Source organism: Pteropus medius, unplaced genomic scaffold (genome assembly GCF_902729225.1).
Source record: "Pteropus medius unplaced genomic scaffold, Ma_sr-lr_union100, whole genome shotgun sequence".
In the NCBI taxonomy this organism is placed as follows: domain Eukaryota; kingdom Metazoa; phylum Chordata; class Mammalia; order Chiroptera; family Pteropodidae; genus Pteropus; species Pteropus medius.
This window is the reverse complement of record NW_024350397.1, coordinates 2347416-2366278: the sequence shown is the minus strand read 5'-3', so window position 1 is coordinate 2366278 and position 18863 is coordinate 2347416. Positions and strand designations below refer to the sequence as shown.

The 18863-nt window shown below is 44.1% G+C and overlaps 1 protein-coding gene across 12 annotated transcripts in view; it reads right to left on the bottom strand.

Moving 5' to 3' along the window:
• Nucleotides 1-10550: 10550 nt before the first annotated feature.
• SVIL (supervillin) overlaps nucleotides 10551-18863 on the bottom strand; it is a 204723-nt gene continuing 196410 nt past the window's right edge. For all 12 annotated transcript variants that reach the window (XM_039839717.1, XM_039839718.1, XM_039839716.1 and 9 more), the window contains 5 exons: nucleotides 17138-17293; nucleotides 15375-15518; nucleotides 13745-13869; nucleotides 11644-11799; nucleotides 10551-11545 (listed from right to left, as the gene is read on the bottom strand). In XM_039839717.1, the coding sequence (XP_039695651.1) occupies nucleotides 11459-11545; nucleotides 11644-11799; nucleotides 13745-13869; nucleotides 15375-15518; nucleotides 17138-17293 (668 nt within the window). In that variant the 3' untranslated portion in view covers nucleotides 10551-11458. The remainder of the gene's footprint in view (nucleotides 11546-11643; nucleotides 11800-13744; nucleotides 13870-15374; nucleotides 15519-17137; nucleotides 17294-18863) is intronic.

Here is an 18863-nt window from a genome sequence, read left to right as displayed (position 1 = left end):
AAGAAAGGTAGCACCTTCATTCTAGAGATGGCAAAACTGGCAAAGGGAAGGCTCTGAAAGAAGCCAAAAAAAAAAAAAAAAAAAAAGTGTGTGTATGGAGGGGGCGATCCTCATCATACAGAACTCCGACCTTGGGGCAGTTAGTTTCATTTGTGTAATTTGTCACTGCTTCGTCACTGCAGTGCTGGCTCCGTGAATTTGCTTCTGGGAACATTCTCAGAGCCCCCAGTAAGGGGCAGATTGAAAGGAGGCAGCAGGATGGGAACTCTGCTCCAAATGTTACCGGATTCAATTTTTTACAGGAAACAGTTTAACAAGTGGACCTGGGTCACTCAGGGTCAGCTGAGGTCTTGGGGAGAAGGTCCTGTCCCACTCCAGTGCCTCAGAACCGTGATAGTGACTCAGGTCAGCGGCTGGGTGGGGCGCTCCTGCCCGACTCTTCGGCTTCTGCTGATGAGCAACAGCGCCACCTGCTGGCCCTACAGCTCCTCCGTCAGCACCGCGGACTTTGGGCCAAATGCCAACATTCTTCCCCTCTAATTTCCATATTTCCTTCCTCGGCCAGTGGCAGCTCCCAGTTCCGGCTTTTCCAGCTGCAGGAATGTCGCTGACAGGTTTCAAAATTTCAAAATCATTATTTTGAAAATTAATATAAATCGCTTCAAATTAATAGAAATTTGTCAGAAGACCATTTGGGTAGAAACAGCAAACATCTCACGCTAACTCTATCGCTCCTGGATTAAAATTGTTAATGAAGAAATTTAAGGCTTGATTGATTGGCCGGCCAGAGCGAATGGAGTTTTACTTATACCAGTGAGAGTTTCAGATTTTCTACCTGGAGGGGCTGGGGAAGCTCTCGGGCTGTGGGGCTGTGGGGCTGTGGGCGGTTGCAGTGGACTAGGCTGGCAGCTGTGTTTGCATAGCAAGCACTCTTTACCTCCTTAGCCTGTGCTATTGTTGCGGGAAGCCTGGGAGAAGGAGGAGCTGACTGAGATCATGGGACTGGCGTAGTCACGGAGCGCTCTGTGGAGATCCCACCTGAGGCATTTTGGCGTCCTGCCATTACTCCCACCCAGGGTCTCAGGGACCGTGTAGGGGCTCTACCCAAATATTTTACTCCCTCCAAATGAGAGAAGTGGAGGAATCTCCGTTTGTGCTCCCAAACAGTGGAATGAATCCCGAATCACTCCCCAGGCCTATACGTCCTTTCTCGGTAGAGAGCAAGGTAACTCAGCTGCCGGTTCCCACTTTGTTGCCCAGCAGAAGGTCGAGGAGCAGTGGCTGACCACAGACACCCTAAGGAATTCTGTCCACACAGACGCCCAGGTAGGTTCTACAGTGAAATGAAGCAGCCAGAGTCTGGAGAGAGGGTGGCCATCTGCCTCCCACCACCTGGACCCTGCAGAGGTCAATCTCTGGGATGATGGAGGTGGAGCCTCCCTTGCTCCATCCAGCTTCTAGAGAGGGTTCTCCCTACTGCTGTGAGGTTCCAGAGCCCTGAACGGAGGGTCCCACTGGGAACGGGAGGACCTGCCTGAATGGCCCTGACCACGGTGGCCAATTTCCCTGCACCTTCCAACGCTGGCATCATTTTGAAGATGAAGTGGAGGCTGCCAGGGATGCGGCTTCACATTCCTAAGGTGTGGGCTGCGTCCCGCAGATGAGGCCAGAGTTGGATACAGGCTGAGGGGGGAGCGTAAGGCCATGCCACCCACTGCGTTCCTTTGCAGGCAGGTGCCCCACAGTTCCTAGTGGAGTCCTGGTCCCCAGCCCGAGCTCCCGGGAAGTTTGAATGTCTGAGGGGGCTCAAGCGTCAGTGGGGTCCCCATCTTAATTCTCTGGTGAATCGTACCATTGAGCGGTCCGGCTGACACGGGCAAAGATTTTCAGGATCGCACGCAACCTTATCGAACAATCGCTAAACAGCAGCGCAGTGCTTCACACACATGATGCTGTTTCACACCACCTCGTGTGGGGCGGGGACTCTCATTCTCGACCCCGTTTTGTAGACATGAATGAAGCCGAGGCGCAGGGAGGTTCAGGAACTGGCTCGAGCTCAGCGGCTGTAGTGGCAGGGCAGGGCTGGAAGTCGTAGAGGCTCGGAGTGTGTGCTCCTTCCCCCGTTTGCTGCGCCAGTGGCTCCCCCGCCACCCTGTGTTTATTCAGCCTCCAACATCGATGCAGCAGTGTATCGAGGGGACAGGTGAGCAATTTTTTTTTTTACACTTGAGTCAAACTTTGGGTCAGACATGGTGAGAACTAGTATCCGCTTTCCTTCGTCATATGGAGGCGGCAGGATAAAGTGGAATCAGAGGCGAAGTCAGATTCGACTTCTTCCATGTACTAGATTGGGTCCGGAACTTGACCTCTGAGGGCATCACCTGTACCAAACACCTGGCAGGGCTGCTTCCTGGATGCGATGGAACTGCCCGGAGACAGCTCACACTGGACGGAAAGTGTGATTACTTTCCTTCCCTTTTCAAGTCTCTCTTCAAGGAAGAGATAATAATGGCCTCTCGTGGGTCTTGATTGCTCAGTAATTGTTACGCACAGATGGAGCACAGACAACCAAATCTGGGTCGTCTAGCGTCGCTTCTGCCACCACGAGGCCTGCTCTCAGCCAAGTCCTTGAAGTTTTCCATCTCCAGTGTGCAAATCTATCTCACAGGGCTATGCAAATACATGGACGTGTTTTTAAAAGGATCAAAATTTAAAAAGCATTTAAATTTAACATTTACCATAGCAGTACAAGTGCAAGGTTCAGAAACTTTAGTTTCACTGCAACAGAATTATATCTTGAGCAGCATCTTCAAAGATTAAAGCAAATTTGATAGAGCCACCTCGTGATCACTGGATTTCTGCAAAAACAGCATTTGCCATGGACTATGTTGTCTGCTGGAGATTTCAGAAATATCTTTCGATGAAGCCTAGACTAGAACCAACACCTTTAATTATGTGAATATAAAGGCACAAGAATCAAGTGCCAGGCCACAGTGTAAGGTAAGTACGTCAGAGGAGACCAGAGGGCCTGAGAAACAAATGCGTGGGTCACAGAGAGGATGGGCAGCTGCCCACTTGGCCCAGTGCATCCCGGGGACCAGAGGAGTCAGTCAGCCTCAAATGTTGTTGCCAGCTCATCCTCTCACCTGAAAATGTCCTTTGCTCTGGATCAATCAGCCTGTCCATTTCCACTTTCATTCTCCCCTCACTGCACCTTCTCCTCGGCCTTGAGGCTCTAATTGCCATTCCTTTATCCTGCCTCTGCCCCAGTGGGATTTGTGTGCCCTCCCCCTCTATCTCCCCTTTCCATCTTCCCCTTCGGAGCTAATGCCCGATGGGCTGATGCCCAGCTGCAGTGATGAGTTCTAACAGTCAGCCCAGGCCTACCCAGATGGCACTTCCTCCAGGAAGCTGCCCTGATTCTTGCCCTCCTTCTTCCCTCCAACCAGAAGTCCTGCTTTGTACTTTGTATTAGTTTCCTAGAGCTGCTGTCACAAAGTGTCACAGACTAGGTGGCTTAAACAGGAATTTATTACCTTACAGTCCTAGAGGCTAGAAATCTGAAATCCAGGTGCCGGCAAGTTTGGTTTCTTCTGAGGCCTCTATCTCTGGCTTGCAGATGGCTGTCTTCTCTCTGTCCTTCTACATCGTCTTTCCTTTATGCATGCCTGTCTCTATGTCCAAAAGCTCCCTTTGCATAAGGACACTAGTCATATTGGATTAGGGGCTGTTGTAATGACCTTATTTGACTTGATTACCTGTAGACCGGCTGCAAATAAGGTCACATTCTCAGGTACTGGGAGTTAGGACACTAGCATTTCTTTTCTTAACTTTCTTTCTTTCTTTTCTTTCTTTCTTTTTCTTTCTTTCTTTCTTTCTTTCTTTCTTTTTCTTTTTCTTTTTCTTTTCTTCTTTTCTTTCTTCTTCTTTCTTTTCTTTTCTTCTCTCTCTTCCTTCCTTCCTTCCTTCCTTCCTTCCTTCCTTCCTTCCTTCCTTCCTTCCTTTTCCTTTTCCTTCCTTCCTTCCTTCCTTCCTTCCTTCCTTCCTTCCTTTTTGAATAGAGAGGGGAGCACAATTCAACCTATAACAGACCCCCATGGCATCTTGATTCATACTTTTTGGCGAATACTCATCATTCTCTGCTCCCTGGAATGCACGCTCCTTGTGGGTATACCTGTGTATGTCCTCTGGTGAGCCTTACACTTTACACACATTCATGAATACTGGAGCGAACGAGTAGTAAACACAGGCATTCATGGATGAATATGGACCACTGCCATCGTGACAGGTCTGGAGTGTACAACACACGATACTAGAAACGCACCTTGGCAGACGATGTGGCTGCCACTGCGGTTGGATCTGATCTATGGAAGGACCCTGCCTAACCACCAGAAAAAAGTCTTTCCCTCTGGGACCTGAGATGTCCTCACTGACAAATGAGGCTCCATGCCAGCTCTTTGTGATTCCTGATCTAGAAAAATAGAATGGCCTCCCTTCAGGAAGCACAGGTATTCAGGATGAGGGAAGGAACCTCTGCAGGTGGGGAGGGACTGGGGAGAAAAGAGAGGGAGCTTACTTTATAATTACCTCCTAAGATGGGCTCTAACGAACAAGACTTACGGTTCCCAAGTGCATTGTTTAGTTGCTTGGTTTTTTGCATAAGTAGAAGTTGCTAATTAAAAGCAGCAGTTATGCTGTCTCTCCTCCTTGTCCCATTTCATTTTTCTTTGCCTCCATATAAGCATAAGCCTCCTTGTTCAGTTGTTCAATATTTCTCTACCTTTATGGAGCTAACGCACCCTGTTACAACCATTTCAGGAGGGATGCTAAAATGGTGTTCAGATGGTAAAGTTGGACTGGATAATTCAGTGAGATTTAATAACGGGCAATTTATGTCAGTTTCCAGATCACAGATGTCAGTTCCAATATCTCCCTTAAGAGACTTGCCGAGCTCCACGGCATTAGATGTCAAGCACGTGTCCCACCATCCTGGTGAAACTATGAAGGGATGTTAAGCTGAGGGATTTTGGACACCACCTGCCGGTACTGCAGCTTACATTCATTTCTGTTCCTGTAGATTTCTTTTCAATGCCAGCAGAATGATATAAAAGCTCAGGAGAGGACCAGTTCATTAATAGAAATGAGGGGTGCTGGTCCATTAATCGATCTTCCCTATTAATCCTCAAGGATCAACATTATGCACCACACATTCAAAAGAGGGAAACTAGGATATTTCCATACAAACAGCAAATCCATGGTCCTGATTTTAGGAACACAAAATCCCAGGGTTTTTTCCCCTTGTGAATCCATCTTTCAGATTAACTCTTGGGGTACATCTATTATAGGTGGCCTAAAGCCATTCTAACATCCTTTCTCTGATGCAGAAGGAGCACGTTCAGGCAATGTAAGGCGTTTACTTTTAAAAAATAAAGTAGGATGCTTACTTTGGGTCAAATGCCATACCAATGTAGTCAATTTTCCATTATTTGCATCTGAATCATTACCTCGATCTTCCATTTGTTAATGTCCTCCTGGCCCTCACTAGGCACTCCCTATACTGCTGTCCAGGAAGGCTTTGTACAGAGCCCTGCTCTGAGAATTCTGGCCTTTACTCTGGGTCTGAGATTAAGAAAGGCCTATGACATTTATCGGTTAGATATAATAATACAAATGAGTATGATACTTGGTTTGATGAGGTCTGTGTAGTAATAGGTATAAAGTGAGAATACAAATGTTATTTAAATAATTTTAATAATTAAAAAAAGGAAAGGTCAGTGAGAACAAAATCCCGGGTCCTCTCTCTGGGCCCAGGCGTGATGCTGCCCACCCTCAGGGAGGGATGTGGGATGGCGTGGGGTGTTGAGGTGGTGATTGAGGCCTTCACGCTGTACCCCATGGGACCTCAGACCCTCAGACACCCCAGATAAACATCCACAGACCAGTGTCTGAGCCCTATTGTTAATAGAACAATAAAGATGCTGAAGAACAAATGCAATTTTTCTTTTAAAAAAAATATGAACATATGTCTCTATGTTAGCCAATGCAAAGAAAAATCTAAAATATACATCAAATTATTGAAGTACTTGTATTTGGGAAGTGGTGACAAAGATACTGTCCTTGACCAAACATTTAGTCAAGCTCCTGAGATTGACTAGGCCCTGTTTTGGGGCATATCCTCCGAGAGCCCACTTTTAGCAAGAATCAAGTAGATTTAGCCAGATCTCCGACCCTTGATATCTGATCACCCTCCTTATCTGGTCCGATTTCTCATCCCCCACCCTCCCCCAGGTGATGTGTCATCACCGTGATCTGCCTTCAGCAAGAATCCTGTTAGGCTGGTTTGGCTAGAAGCCCCTTTCCCCTGATCAATGTTTCCTCTTACTTCCTCCAGCAAAACCTCATTGCAGGGGTCCCTATACTTATTGCGACAGCCCTGAATAAAGTCTGCCTTACTGTCTTGGATAGCTGTCATTTGCAATTCCTAATTTATATATCCCTATAATGTTTTCATTTTTCACATAGATCAGTGTTACTATTTTTTTAAACAGCTTTCTTGAGGTATTATATATGCCATAAAACACACCTATGTAAGTACACAATTCAGTAAGTTTTAGTACTTTCGCAAAGTTGTGCTACCATCACAATCCAATTTTACAACATTTCTGTCTCCCTAAAAAGGCTCCTGCTTGTTATTTGCAGTTGACCTTCACTCCCATCTCCATCTCCAGCCACTACTGAACTGCGGCTGGTCCGAATGGATTTGCCTTTTCTGGAAATTTCATCTATAGCAGTCCCCGCTGTCCATGGGGGGACTTGTATGTGCTCTAAGACCCCACTAGACATCTGAAACCACTATAGTACTAAAGCCATATGTACTGTTTTACTCTATATGTACGAACCTATGATAACGTTTAATTCATAAATTACGCACAGTAAGAGATTAACAGAAATAACTACTAATAAAATAGAACAACTGTAACAATATACTCTAATAAAAGTTATATGAATGTGGTCTCTCTCTCTCTCTCCTAACTGATCTGGTGACAGAGAAAGTTACTAACTGACTGACGGGAGGGCAGACAGCATGGACGCACGCGACAAAGGGGTGATCCCTTTCCTGTATGGAACGGAGCGGGACAGTGCGAGATAGCATCATGCTATCCGGAACTGTGCGCCATTTAAAACTTATTGTTTATTTCAGGAATTTTCTATTTAATATTTTCGAATCACGGCTGACCATGGGTGGCTGAAACTGCAGAAGCGAAACTGAGGGCACAGGGGACTCCTGTAAATGAAGCCTAAAAATATGTGGCCTTCCATAGCTGGCTTCTTTCACTGTTGGAGGTTTCTCCACGCTGCAGTGTGGATCAGCAGGTTGTGCCCTGAGCCGTTGGCTAGCATTCCGTTGTACAGATGTACCACATTTGCCTTATCATCCATTTCTCAGTCCTCGTGGATTGTTTATGGCTTCGGGCTATTATGAGTAATGCTGCTCTGAACATTCACACACAAGTCTCTGTGTAGACAAAAGTGTTAATTTTTTTATCAGAAAGAAAAACAAAAATAAAGGACCAAAATGGGTTCTCAAGCTGTTTCTGAAATGCATCATCTTTTACCAGAATGGGAGCTCTATGAGTAGGGTCCAAGTTTTAAAATGAGGGGACAAAGAAGTGGGATCCTGGGCAGGCTCTCCCTGGCCCTGACCGGGGCACCGCCCAGGAGCAACAAATAGGGACGGTGGTTCCACTTCTCTGGGAGCTGCTTATATGCATGTGGTTCCTCCAAAACCTCTAAACACACATCTCGTCTCTTCCACTGCTGCTCTGATACAGATCTCAACCCAAACATCAGTTCTCCTCCTTGAAAGTCCTTTAGTCCAAAAGCAGCACATTACGGAAACTCCAGTCACCTAATTCTGCTGTGTTTAATAAAAGTTCGCCAAGGTGCTTTGTTTTCATAGTGGTCCCTGAGAAAGGCCTGAAGCCTGGTGCGACACAATCGGCTGAGTTGTTAAGATTTACCAGTTCGTGTTTTTAGGCTGAGTCCTTTCCCAGTGTGCGAAGATCAAAAGTCACAGCTGTGAAGGGAAAGCGATCCGAAAACCACCTAAGAGAGGATCTAGTTCTCTAAGCAGGAAAGAGATATGGGGAACAACTCAGAGGCAAAGAGGCAAAGAGTGAATTAGCAATAGGAGATGAGGCACCCGGAGAGGAGGCGAGAAGCAGGCTGACAGCACAGCACCGGGGGGCCATGTTTAATGCGAACAGATATACATGATTCGAAAGCACATTGGGACAACGTGGTGGTAATGAATGTTGCTGATGACACCTATTGTTATCTATCATCTATAGCAGGCTCTCTGCTGGAAGTTCTTATAGCAAACCGAGTTATTTTCTGGGCATGTAAGGACCCAGGTGACCTCTTTGAACTGTCACTGACACAGGCAGCCCTGCCTCTTTTTGACACTCCACTGGTTCTAGGAGTCCTTCTCTGTTCCTCATCACTTACTATCTATGGGACGTATCCTCTGAGCCTCTCTCTTTTCTTTTCTACATTTATTTCTTTGGAAGTTTCTTCTCGTTTTGGTTTAACCTGTAATTTCTAGGTGTGTGACTCCATTCCTTCACTTCAATTCTTATCTTTCCTGTGCCAGCTGCCATAACGATAGCATTAACATCAGCAGGTACCCAGCACTTGACAACATTCAAACAGCTTCCACTTGATTCTCACCAAGAATCAATTGTATGATGTGGGCAGGAGGGCTTTTTTTTTTTTAAAGGAGTGTTAGTTCTTTATAAATTTTGGATATCAACCCCTTATCAGATGTATCATTAGCGAACATCTTCTCCCAGACAGTCGGTTGTCTTTTCGTTTTGTCGATGGTTTCCTTTGCTGTACAAAAACTTTTTGGTTTGATGTAGATCTTTACGAATTATTGTTTTGGTTTTCTTTGGATAAATACCCAGAAGTGCAATTGCTGGGTCAAAAGGTAGATCCATTTTTAATTTTTTGAGGAACCTCCATACTGTTTTCCATAGTGTCTGTACCAATTTGCAATTCCCACCAACAGTGTATGAGGGTTCCCTTTTCTCTGCACCCTCGCCAACACTTGCTGTTTTTTGATTTATTGATGATAGCCATTCTGACAGGTGTGAGGTGATATCTCATTGTGGTTTTAATTTTCATTTCTCTGATGATTAGCACCCTTGAGCATCTTTTCATATATCTGTTAGCCATCTGTATTTCCTCTTTGGAGAAGTATCTGTTCAGATCTTCTGCCCATTTTTTAATTGGACTGTTTGTTTTGTTTTGTTGTTGAGTTGTATAAGCACTTCTAGGTGTTTATCCAAAGAAAACCAAAACAATAATTCATAAACATCTATGCGCTCCAGTATTCATGGCAGCACAATTTACAATGGCCAAGATATGGAAGCAACCTAAATGCCCATCAACAGACGATTGGATAAAGAAATCATGGTTCATATATACAATGGAATATTACTCAGCCATTCAAAAAAAAAAAAATGAAATCCTACCATTTGCAACGACATGGATGGATCTAGAGGTTATTATGCTGAGTAAAATAAGTCAGACAGAGAAAGACAGATACCATATAATTTCACTTATACGTGGTATCTAAGGAACAAAAAGAACAAACTAATCAAAAACGGACTCACAAATATAGTGAACAATTTGGTGATGGACAGAGGGGAGGGGGATTGGGAGGCTGGGAGAATGGGGTGAAGGGTTAAAGAAGTACAAATTAGTAGTTGATAGTTGGGCACAGGGAACATGGAAGAGGGAATGTAGTTAGCATTCATATGATGGCTAAGTGGAGGGCCAGGGGAGGTGGGGAGCAATTGGGAAGATCGTTTTATGAACATTATAGATGTCTAACCAATGTACTGTATACTTGAAACTAATTTAAATAAACAAATTTATTTTAAAAAATACTCCTACAAAATAAGTAAATCTAAAAAAAAAAAAAAATGGAAATCAAGGTAGGAAAGTTCAGTGAACACCCAACATCACACAGTCGAAAGGTGGTGGGACCAGAAGTGGGTTACAGTCCCAGGGTAGGGGCCCACGAGTAAGTGACGATGTTTCCAGCAAATGTGCTGTTATTCAATACATTAAACTTAAGCCAAAGAGGAAGGCAGTAACAACTCATAGTAGGTCTACAGAATTTGTCCAAGACCATGAATTTAAGCTCTTAGGAACATATGAGCCTGTGAAGAGTTTTCTGGCTCATTTTTAGGTTTTCTAAATGCTTTATGTATTCAATATTTTAAAAAGGCACCTAGATCGTGAATTTGAGATGTAGATATGGTTGTAGGGTAAAGAGCTTCTACTGAAAGATGATTTGCAAAAATGTCTTTAACATAGTACTTAGAAGTAATTTAATGGGTCAAATATCTGTTCAGTCTTATGCCCACATAGAAAATTTTGCCCTAAACTAAATTAAAAGGTTGGTTAACATTAATGGCGAAATACTGGTACTAGGTTAACATTTACAAAAAACTATTTTTCAGAAAAGAACATGCTTGGTATTCGATGCGAACCGATCAATTAATTGTTGTGTTTATTCTGAAGCTTTTATTTTGGAGTCCTAGGTTGCAAATGACATGTTTAATGTTTACAACAGGTATTAGAAATTGAGATGTTTTTTTATTTCTACTATTTTAGAGTAAAATTGTAGATAATGTTCCAAACCACCATCAAAAAATGCAGAGCAAACTTTTCTGTATATAAACTGTACATAAAAACAAGGCACTATACATTTTGGGGAGATATTAAGGTAGAAAGGTGGATTCGCACAGATCCCATGCCAGGAAGTACACATTTTTTGTTCATTTTAGCACCGGAAGCAGCACTCAGAACAAGTCAGACCTAATGCTGTAGGAGACGTTTCTGAACACGTGTGAAGATACGTATCAGTGGCAGAGCTAATTCCATAGAAGCAACTCCAACTACTTTTTAATATTATTTTGACACCAAAAAAAAAATCTTAAAGTGAATGAATACATATTGCTTTGTTAAATACATATTTGATTTATACGGTGTTTATATAAATATATATATATTTTAGAATCCACAAACTATCAAAAAAACACTTTATAAAGAGAATTGCTTAAAAAAAAAGGCAACGCTTAGCTGGAACAGGAGGGCAGCGCTGTAGCAGCGGCTGAGGAACCGCTACTAAGTGCACCTACGGGTATTTTTATGACCATCACCTGCTGCATCGTGGAAAGAGAGTTTCTGAAGAGTTCTCTTAAACATTTACAAAATACACAACTCCGGGACAAGCAGTAGAGCTCATAACTTCAGGTTTTGAATATTCTGATTAAAAAATATTTTTAAAAAGACCGGTCCAAAAAATATCCATTTTCCTGGTCCATTGGTATTGAAAGTGGTAACAGAGGTTCTGCCAGTATCGGTTCCGCCAGCATCTCTCGGCTCAAAACAGACCTTTTGCTTTCTTCAGGTTCACCTGCTTCCAGGCCGGAAGTGCACTGTATTCCTCTCTCGTCATGTCTAGTGCAAACTGGAAGAATAGAGAGAAATGCCCAGTGGCTGAATAAAAGGACTTTTGCACCAGCCCAGGTGTGGCTTAATTGCTATCACACCTGGAGAGACACTTACCTCGAAGTCTTCATCGGTGAGATAAATCTCAAGCTTTAGAGGGTCAACGCCCTCGGGCAATGGCCTGGCTAGCAGATCAGCCAGAGGATAAATGGTTTTACAGAGCTTGGCTAACACGTCTTCCACAAGGGTGATCTGATTCGAAACTTCTGTGTCCTAGAGAAGAGAAGGGGGTGGAGAGGAGAACTCTGTGTGTCCCACGTCTGAACATGCTCTATCCTGTGCCTGCAAATGCACAACCCAGTCCGAGCCCCACCTGGCTCGGAGACCCTCGCTCTGGAAGAAGCAGGGCTCTGAAGTGGACCAGAATTGCCCAAAGCCCCTCAGTTCTCCTGACTGACTAGTTATCCCCTCACCCCACTATAAAGTTTAAACGAATCCTTAGGGCGGCCTCAAAAAAAGGCTTAGGGAATATCACATGAGTGAATTATGGCATATGATCATTAAATACGAAGTCTAAACACCAGAGCATTCGAATAATGAAATTTGTGTAAAAATATTTTAAAATACTTAACCATAAGAGGGATTGCACTACTCCCTTTCCCCCACAGACTCGTTACTTAATCCATAATAGAAAAAGAAGATAAGAAAATGCATCTAGAATATTCTGGGGCTGAATCAAGATTTTTTTTTTAACCACTGTATGCATTTAATCTGAACAGGTTATTCAGGTAAATTGTCTTCCTCTGTTAAAATTGGGATCCCAGGTTGGCTGCCCCGCTTTTGGGTGGGTGGGTGGGTGGGAGGAATAAGTGGCTAACAGCGCAGCAATACACAGACTAGCAATCAAGAGGTGATTTTCAAGCGAATCTGAGACTGGGAACAAGCTACCTCATGCTTCTGTGCCTTGGCTCCTTCGCTGGTAAAATGGGGCTAGTAATAAGGTGAATCTTAATGAAGTGTTGTGAAGATTAAAGGAGAAAATCAATATAAAGCACTTGGAGCCATGCCTGGCACACAGCAAGCTCTCAGTGAATGTTAATTATTATTACAACTTATCGGTGTGGGAAGCCCAACTGTCTGTTCACTGGCCGGAAGCCCACCCGCGGGCCTGCAGAAAAATGGCCCTGATTTATGTCCTTGAACTTAGACTGCAATGACAGTGCTCGTATTCCCCAGAGCTTGGAAGTTTCCTGGATCACATATTCATCGTGAACAGAGCCCTCCCACGGTGTTCGTGTTGGTCAGCAGGCTGCCTTAGCCCCTGTGAAGATCAAGTCCATTCTGCTGCAGGGAGAGGATAGGACCAGCAGTGATGCCTGTATTATGAAATGGGCTCCCTCCGTTGTTAAGCAGCGGGGAACTTTTATTTGTTTAAACTTATTCAGACCTCCTATGAAATACACTCTTGTCATCCTCTCCCTCCCCGCCGGAAAGCAGCTCTCCCACACAGTAAGAAAAGCAAAACGGAACAAACCTATTTTCCACCCAACCAAAAATACCCTTCAAATGCTATTGCTGGCAATGTAAAAAACGTATAAATTAAAAAATTCTACATAGCTGTAGGAAGCTTCCTTTTTTTTCTGTGCAGTTGGAAATGATAACATTCTGGTTTGTAATTTTTTTTTGGCAATAGAGATTCTGATAAACGTCTCATGTGGCAATACCAGGTGGTCTCATAAAAGACAATATTAATGAGATAGTGAGCAGTTCCTTATCAACAGTGACTCACAATACAGTCGTTCAGTCAGTTATCTGCACATGTTAATTCATCGCGGAGTTATTTTGTGTCTCTTCTAATACAAGGTCAACATCTGAAACATGAGCATTTTGTTGTGCCTTACGTGGACCTTGAGAAGCAATAGATTTTTAGCTAACAATAAGAGACAGTGGCTTTTATTTATGGATATTTTCAAAGTAATTAAATTCATCTTTGCTTTTAAGATTTTTAACCTGAGTAGCACGTGTAGAAAATTACCAAAATACTTCAATTGGTTTCTCCTTGGGCTTTTCCTCTTCCTAAGCTAATTCTGTATAGACTTGTTAACATGTTGTAAATGTTCTCACTTTGAAAACGCAATCGGATGCTTCTCCCCAAGGTCAAGCCCACCCACGATCCCGAAGGCGTGGAGCCCCCTTCGCAGGGACGGGGGGTGCTCACCATCTCTGTGATCTCGGCAATGTCCTCTCTGTGCTCCCAACTGGGAAACATATTGGTGAACGTCAGGGGCTCCAGACCAGCGTGGATCAGGTAAGATTTGGGAGGCGGCTTCTTGATATTTTTCCCTGTGGTCAACATAAAATGCAAGTGTCAGTTCACCCAGGGTGGGCCCAGAGACCCCAAACTTTCTTTGTTTGGATCTCTTGACTTTATGTTTAAAACAGAAGTTATGGGTAGTTCATAACAACACACGGATGATGTTTATACAACATGTTAATTTTATGCATACGACAATGCATAAAATTGCATGTAATCAACCTGACTCTACTTCCTGAACATAACAAAATGCTTCTAGGTCCTTGGATGGGAGAGAGCCTCTCTCTGTGGCTGCTGGGCGGGACACTTTCTTCCTCCCTGCACTCACCTGTAGAAATATTCCTCTGACTTCCTAACTCGGGGTTAAGGTCAATGTGAATTAAACAGCTAATTAAAGCATTTTATAAGCCACTTTAGCGTAAACATTTGGTGGGAAGTTTAATTAGTTATTTCTTACTAAAGAGCTTTTTAAGAAGGGAATCCATCGTACACTTGGTGACACTAATCAAGCGAACCTTAAAAAGTCAGATAATAAATTAATTACTGGCATTTTCATTTTATATAGAAGACCACAAATTTTAAGAGGACAATACAGTAAAAACACATGAATTGATTAGAGATCTTTCTTTTTAGCTATCACACTAAAAATAATAATAAATGGAGACAAGGTTGCCATTGGCTTTCCAGCCTATGTGGGGAGCTTCTTACTCCCGGTGTGAGGCTGCTTGCAGTGTGGATGGTGTGCAGGTGGAGGCCGACGTGTCCCACAGTGTGATTAATGCTGAGTGCAAAAGGGTTTTAAGCAGTCCGGGGCATTCCACAGTATACACGACCCTTGAACAACCTGGGAGGCGGGGGCGGATTAGGGGCACCGATACCCCACGCAGTCAGAAATGCATATATCACTTTTAACGTTCCCCAAATTTAGCTGTCCCTTGGTATCTGCAGGGGATTGATTCTAGGACCACTTGCAGAGACCAAAATTCATGGATGCTCAAGTCCCCTATATAAAATGGTGTAGAGCAATGCACACAGCCAGCCTCAGCATCTGCAGACTCCCAACCACAGATCGAGAATACTGGTTTCGATTTGCAGTTAGTTGAATCTGTGGATGTGAAACCTGTGGATGTGGAGGGCCAGAGTTTTTCAATTTTTATTGAAAAAATCTGTGCATAAGTGGACCCACGCAGTTGAAACCCGTGTTGTTCAAGGGTCAAGTGTAGAGCATTTAACCTGTAGGGTAATGAGTCAGATGGATTCACAATATAAAAGAGAAAAATGAAATCTCATTCATGTTGGCAGCTGAGAATATTCTAATTTCAAAACAAATAAGCCTCAAAAGTGAAAGGGAAAAACTATTGGTTTCATCGCTATCTGGTAGGCTTTATCAAGGCTGGCCGGCACACGCAGAAAGGGACTCTGACCTAGTCTGCAGAAAACCAGCTGGGCACCAGCCTCTGGGCGGACGCTGGCCGCTGTGCTCAGGGTCTCCTGGCCTGCCCGTCGCCCCGGCCCCCTGCCCGGGGACACTCACCTCTGCAGTACTGGAGCACGGTCTCCATGGCGCTCTTTCGGTCAGAGGCCCAGCGCATGCGGGCAGAACCGGTGATCTTGTTTTCGATGGGCCACCAGCCTTGCCAGAGGTACACCTCATGGTGATTGTCAACAAGGAAAAGTGCTGTGAGGGCGAGGACAGACCAGGCAATCAGGGGCTTCTTCATGGACGCTTCCAGGCCACTCTTTCCCAAACCTAACAGATGCCTTCCCCCCGCCGGCCCCTTCGTCAGCGGGAGAATCCCTTTGGCAGTTAAATTCAGGGGCAAAGGGAGGGTCTTCATAACACCTCAGCCCTCTGAACAGTGACTCAGGACAGACCGCTAGGCAGAAAGCGGTGGCGTCGGTGAGGCAGGCCTCTTCCCCTCCCTCGCCTCGTCTCTCCTCCAGTTCCTTCTCCCTTCGCCCCTCCTCCACTGCAGGCCTGCCACAGGCCCTCTGGGACACTGGCACTGGCAGGGTGCTGAGAGTGGAAGGAAGAACACACATGCCACTCGAGGCATCGTTAGCAGCGCTCATCTCTAAAGAGCATCTGAAAAGCTGCGGAGCCCATCGCACTTGCCCTGCACGTCACTGAAGCTCATGCCCATGTATGGCTGCCTTGCAGGTAATATAAGTCCGTGGCTGTTAGAGAGAAATGGACCTTAGACATCAAGTGTTCTCACTTATTCCCTCCATCGAAGTCTGCCTGGCTCTTACTTGCTGTGGCAAAGGGGATCTCACTTGCGAGCTCAGCTCACCCTGAGTCCTTTCCTAGCACACCATTTAGGATTCTGTGAAAGCCACACACTTGAAAAGCCAGAGGAGGTAGATAACCCATCCTGAGTCAAAGGATGAAGAGGGGCGGGTAGCAGCCCCCTATGTAAGACACCTGGCTAATGTTTCCCACCGTATGACATGTGTGGCAGTCAAGTTTTTGAGGTGGTGACCTGAGCAGCCAGCGGCGGCTGAGATTCCTGGCTGTGGCTCTAGGCTTTTATAATGGGAGGGGAGCAGCCGTGAGTGCAGGGACCGCTGACCTCAGGCTTGCCTGTGGCGGGGCAGGGGTGGTGTCTACACAGCCCAGTCTCCAGTGACTGCCCCAGCAGAAGAAGAGCACAGAGGCTCTGTCTTGAGGTGGTGGCCAAGTGGAAACAGACCTAACCTTGGGGTTGAAAGACACGGTGCGAGCCATGGCTCTGCTGAGCAGCCTCGGCACGGCAGACACTGTTCTATGCCTAACTCAGCAGATACGCCCAACTTCCTGCTCCTTGGCCATGTGACAGAGCTCTGGCCAAAGGGGTGTAGGCAGAAATCTGCTGGGGGCTTCGGGAAAAGCTTTTGCTTTATCCGATAAAAGGGAGCGATGTGGCCATTACTGCCCTTCCTCCTACTCCCATTTTTTCTGTCTTGAACAAAAGCGTGGATGGCGGGAGCAGGGGCAGACAGCTGGGGACCATGAAGCAAGACTTAGGGAAGGCTGGGAGAGCCGCACACACCAGGCCTGACACTGCTGTGCCCATACTATTCTTAACTGGTATGTTCGGATGAGTTAAGTAACCGAGCCTCAGTTTCTTACAATAGGTGTTTGATGTTACTTTCCTTTTGGGGTAGATGTGGGGATTAAAAGAGATAATATAAAAAAAAAAAGTTCTGACAGTGCCCTGGACGAATAAAAATTGCCTAATAAATGCAGAATGAAAATAAAAAGGCTTTTTCGGAACGTACGTCTTCTGCATGACTACTGCCCTCTGAGGGCCATACCTGGCTGCGGGGCACTATACAGATCCTCCTGCAGGAAGGGCATGGAATTGACCACAGAGGGTTCTCGGGCAGGATACATGAATTCTGTGGCCAAGAAATCTCCAGAGCAACTGCTGAGGATGAACAGGCGGGGTGTGAAGTTAAAGTTCCCAGGATCTTGGAAAGAAAAGAGAACAAAGCTAATGAGAAAATATTCACCAAAGTAAACTTCAGATAGATTGGAGAATTCACGTAAAACACAAAATAATCAAAGAATTAGTATTAAAAGATGTAGCTGGGGAAGGCCTTTTGGAGGTGGGGAAGGCCTTTTAAATCATAATTGCAAAAGAAGCCATTGAAGGGGAAGGGATTTATACATTGACAACATAAAAATGAAAAATTACATTGCAAAAAAATAAATAAGCCAACAAACAAAATCAAAAGGTAAATAACAAAATGAGAAATAAGGAAACTCGTTAATATCCTTAGCATATAAACAAAAATTGCAAAAAGCACAAATAAAACATTCGCCAAAGTAGAAATACAAATGGCTGAAAAATACATATAAAAAGTGCTTAATGGTACTTCTAATTTAAGTCATTGAGTTAAAACAGTGCCTAGACAGCATTTTTCCTCATCAATTTCGGCAAAGATGAAAAAGGTAATGTACCGAGTCCACGACTGTGCTGGGAAATGTACACTTTTGTATATTGCTGGTGAGAATGCACCTTGGTGCAAATGTTCTTTGATACACTCGTTGATATGGAATATAAGACTTTTATTAGTTGAACGCAGCAGATCCATATCTAGATCATTATTTTAAAAATTATTCACAACTGTATCATTATAAAAAAAGAAACTGGAAACAACTCAGCTCTCCAACTTTAAGAGAGGTTAAGTAGAGAATGTCCTATATTATAGAATACTCATGGAAATTGTTCGTAATAAATTAAAGGGAAAAACTAAGGTACAAAACAGTATGTATAATGCTATCGAAATTTTATTTTTTTAAAAAAAGGTATGTATGTATAACAGAGAAATGTTAATTTTGGTTATCTTTGAGATGTGATTACAAGTGACTTATCTTCTTTAACTTCTCTGTCTTTCAAACATTCTCCATCACTAATATACATTATTAAAAAAAAACTATACACAAGTTTATAAAAATTGAGAGGCAGTACAATGGCGTGCTTACGAGTACACACCGCTGTTGTCCAACCTTGGCCAAGATAATTAACTTCGCTGTGCCTCAGTTTCCTCATCGGTAAAAATGGTAGAGTGTTGAATTGTGAGAATTAAAAGAGTTAATGTCTGTCAGGTGCTTAGTGCCTGCATCATCCTAACTGCTTAATAATTGCTAGCTTTTCTTCTTATGTTAATCTGCATTTAAGTTGATCTGAATGTATTTTGTCTTTTGTGCATTTAAACACAAAACTGATCTACTGTCCAATTTAAACTCTACTTCTTCTCTGCACCCTGGGTGCTGGCCCAACTGAAATCATCTTGTTTCAAAGGTTCACATTGTGTCATTGCTCGTCTGATTCCCTGGAATTTTCTTCTCTTTTTCCTTTTTCTTCAAGTCATACCTACCTCCAGCTCCCTGTAAATGTCACATTTTCATGGATCTGGGTGTGATTTTTCCTGGCGGAAGTAATGTTTTTCTTTTTAAACGCTCAGCCTTTTTCACCTGTACCTCTTCATGACACACACAATTTTTATTTGGCATTGTGATTAGGCAGACATATTA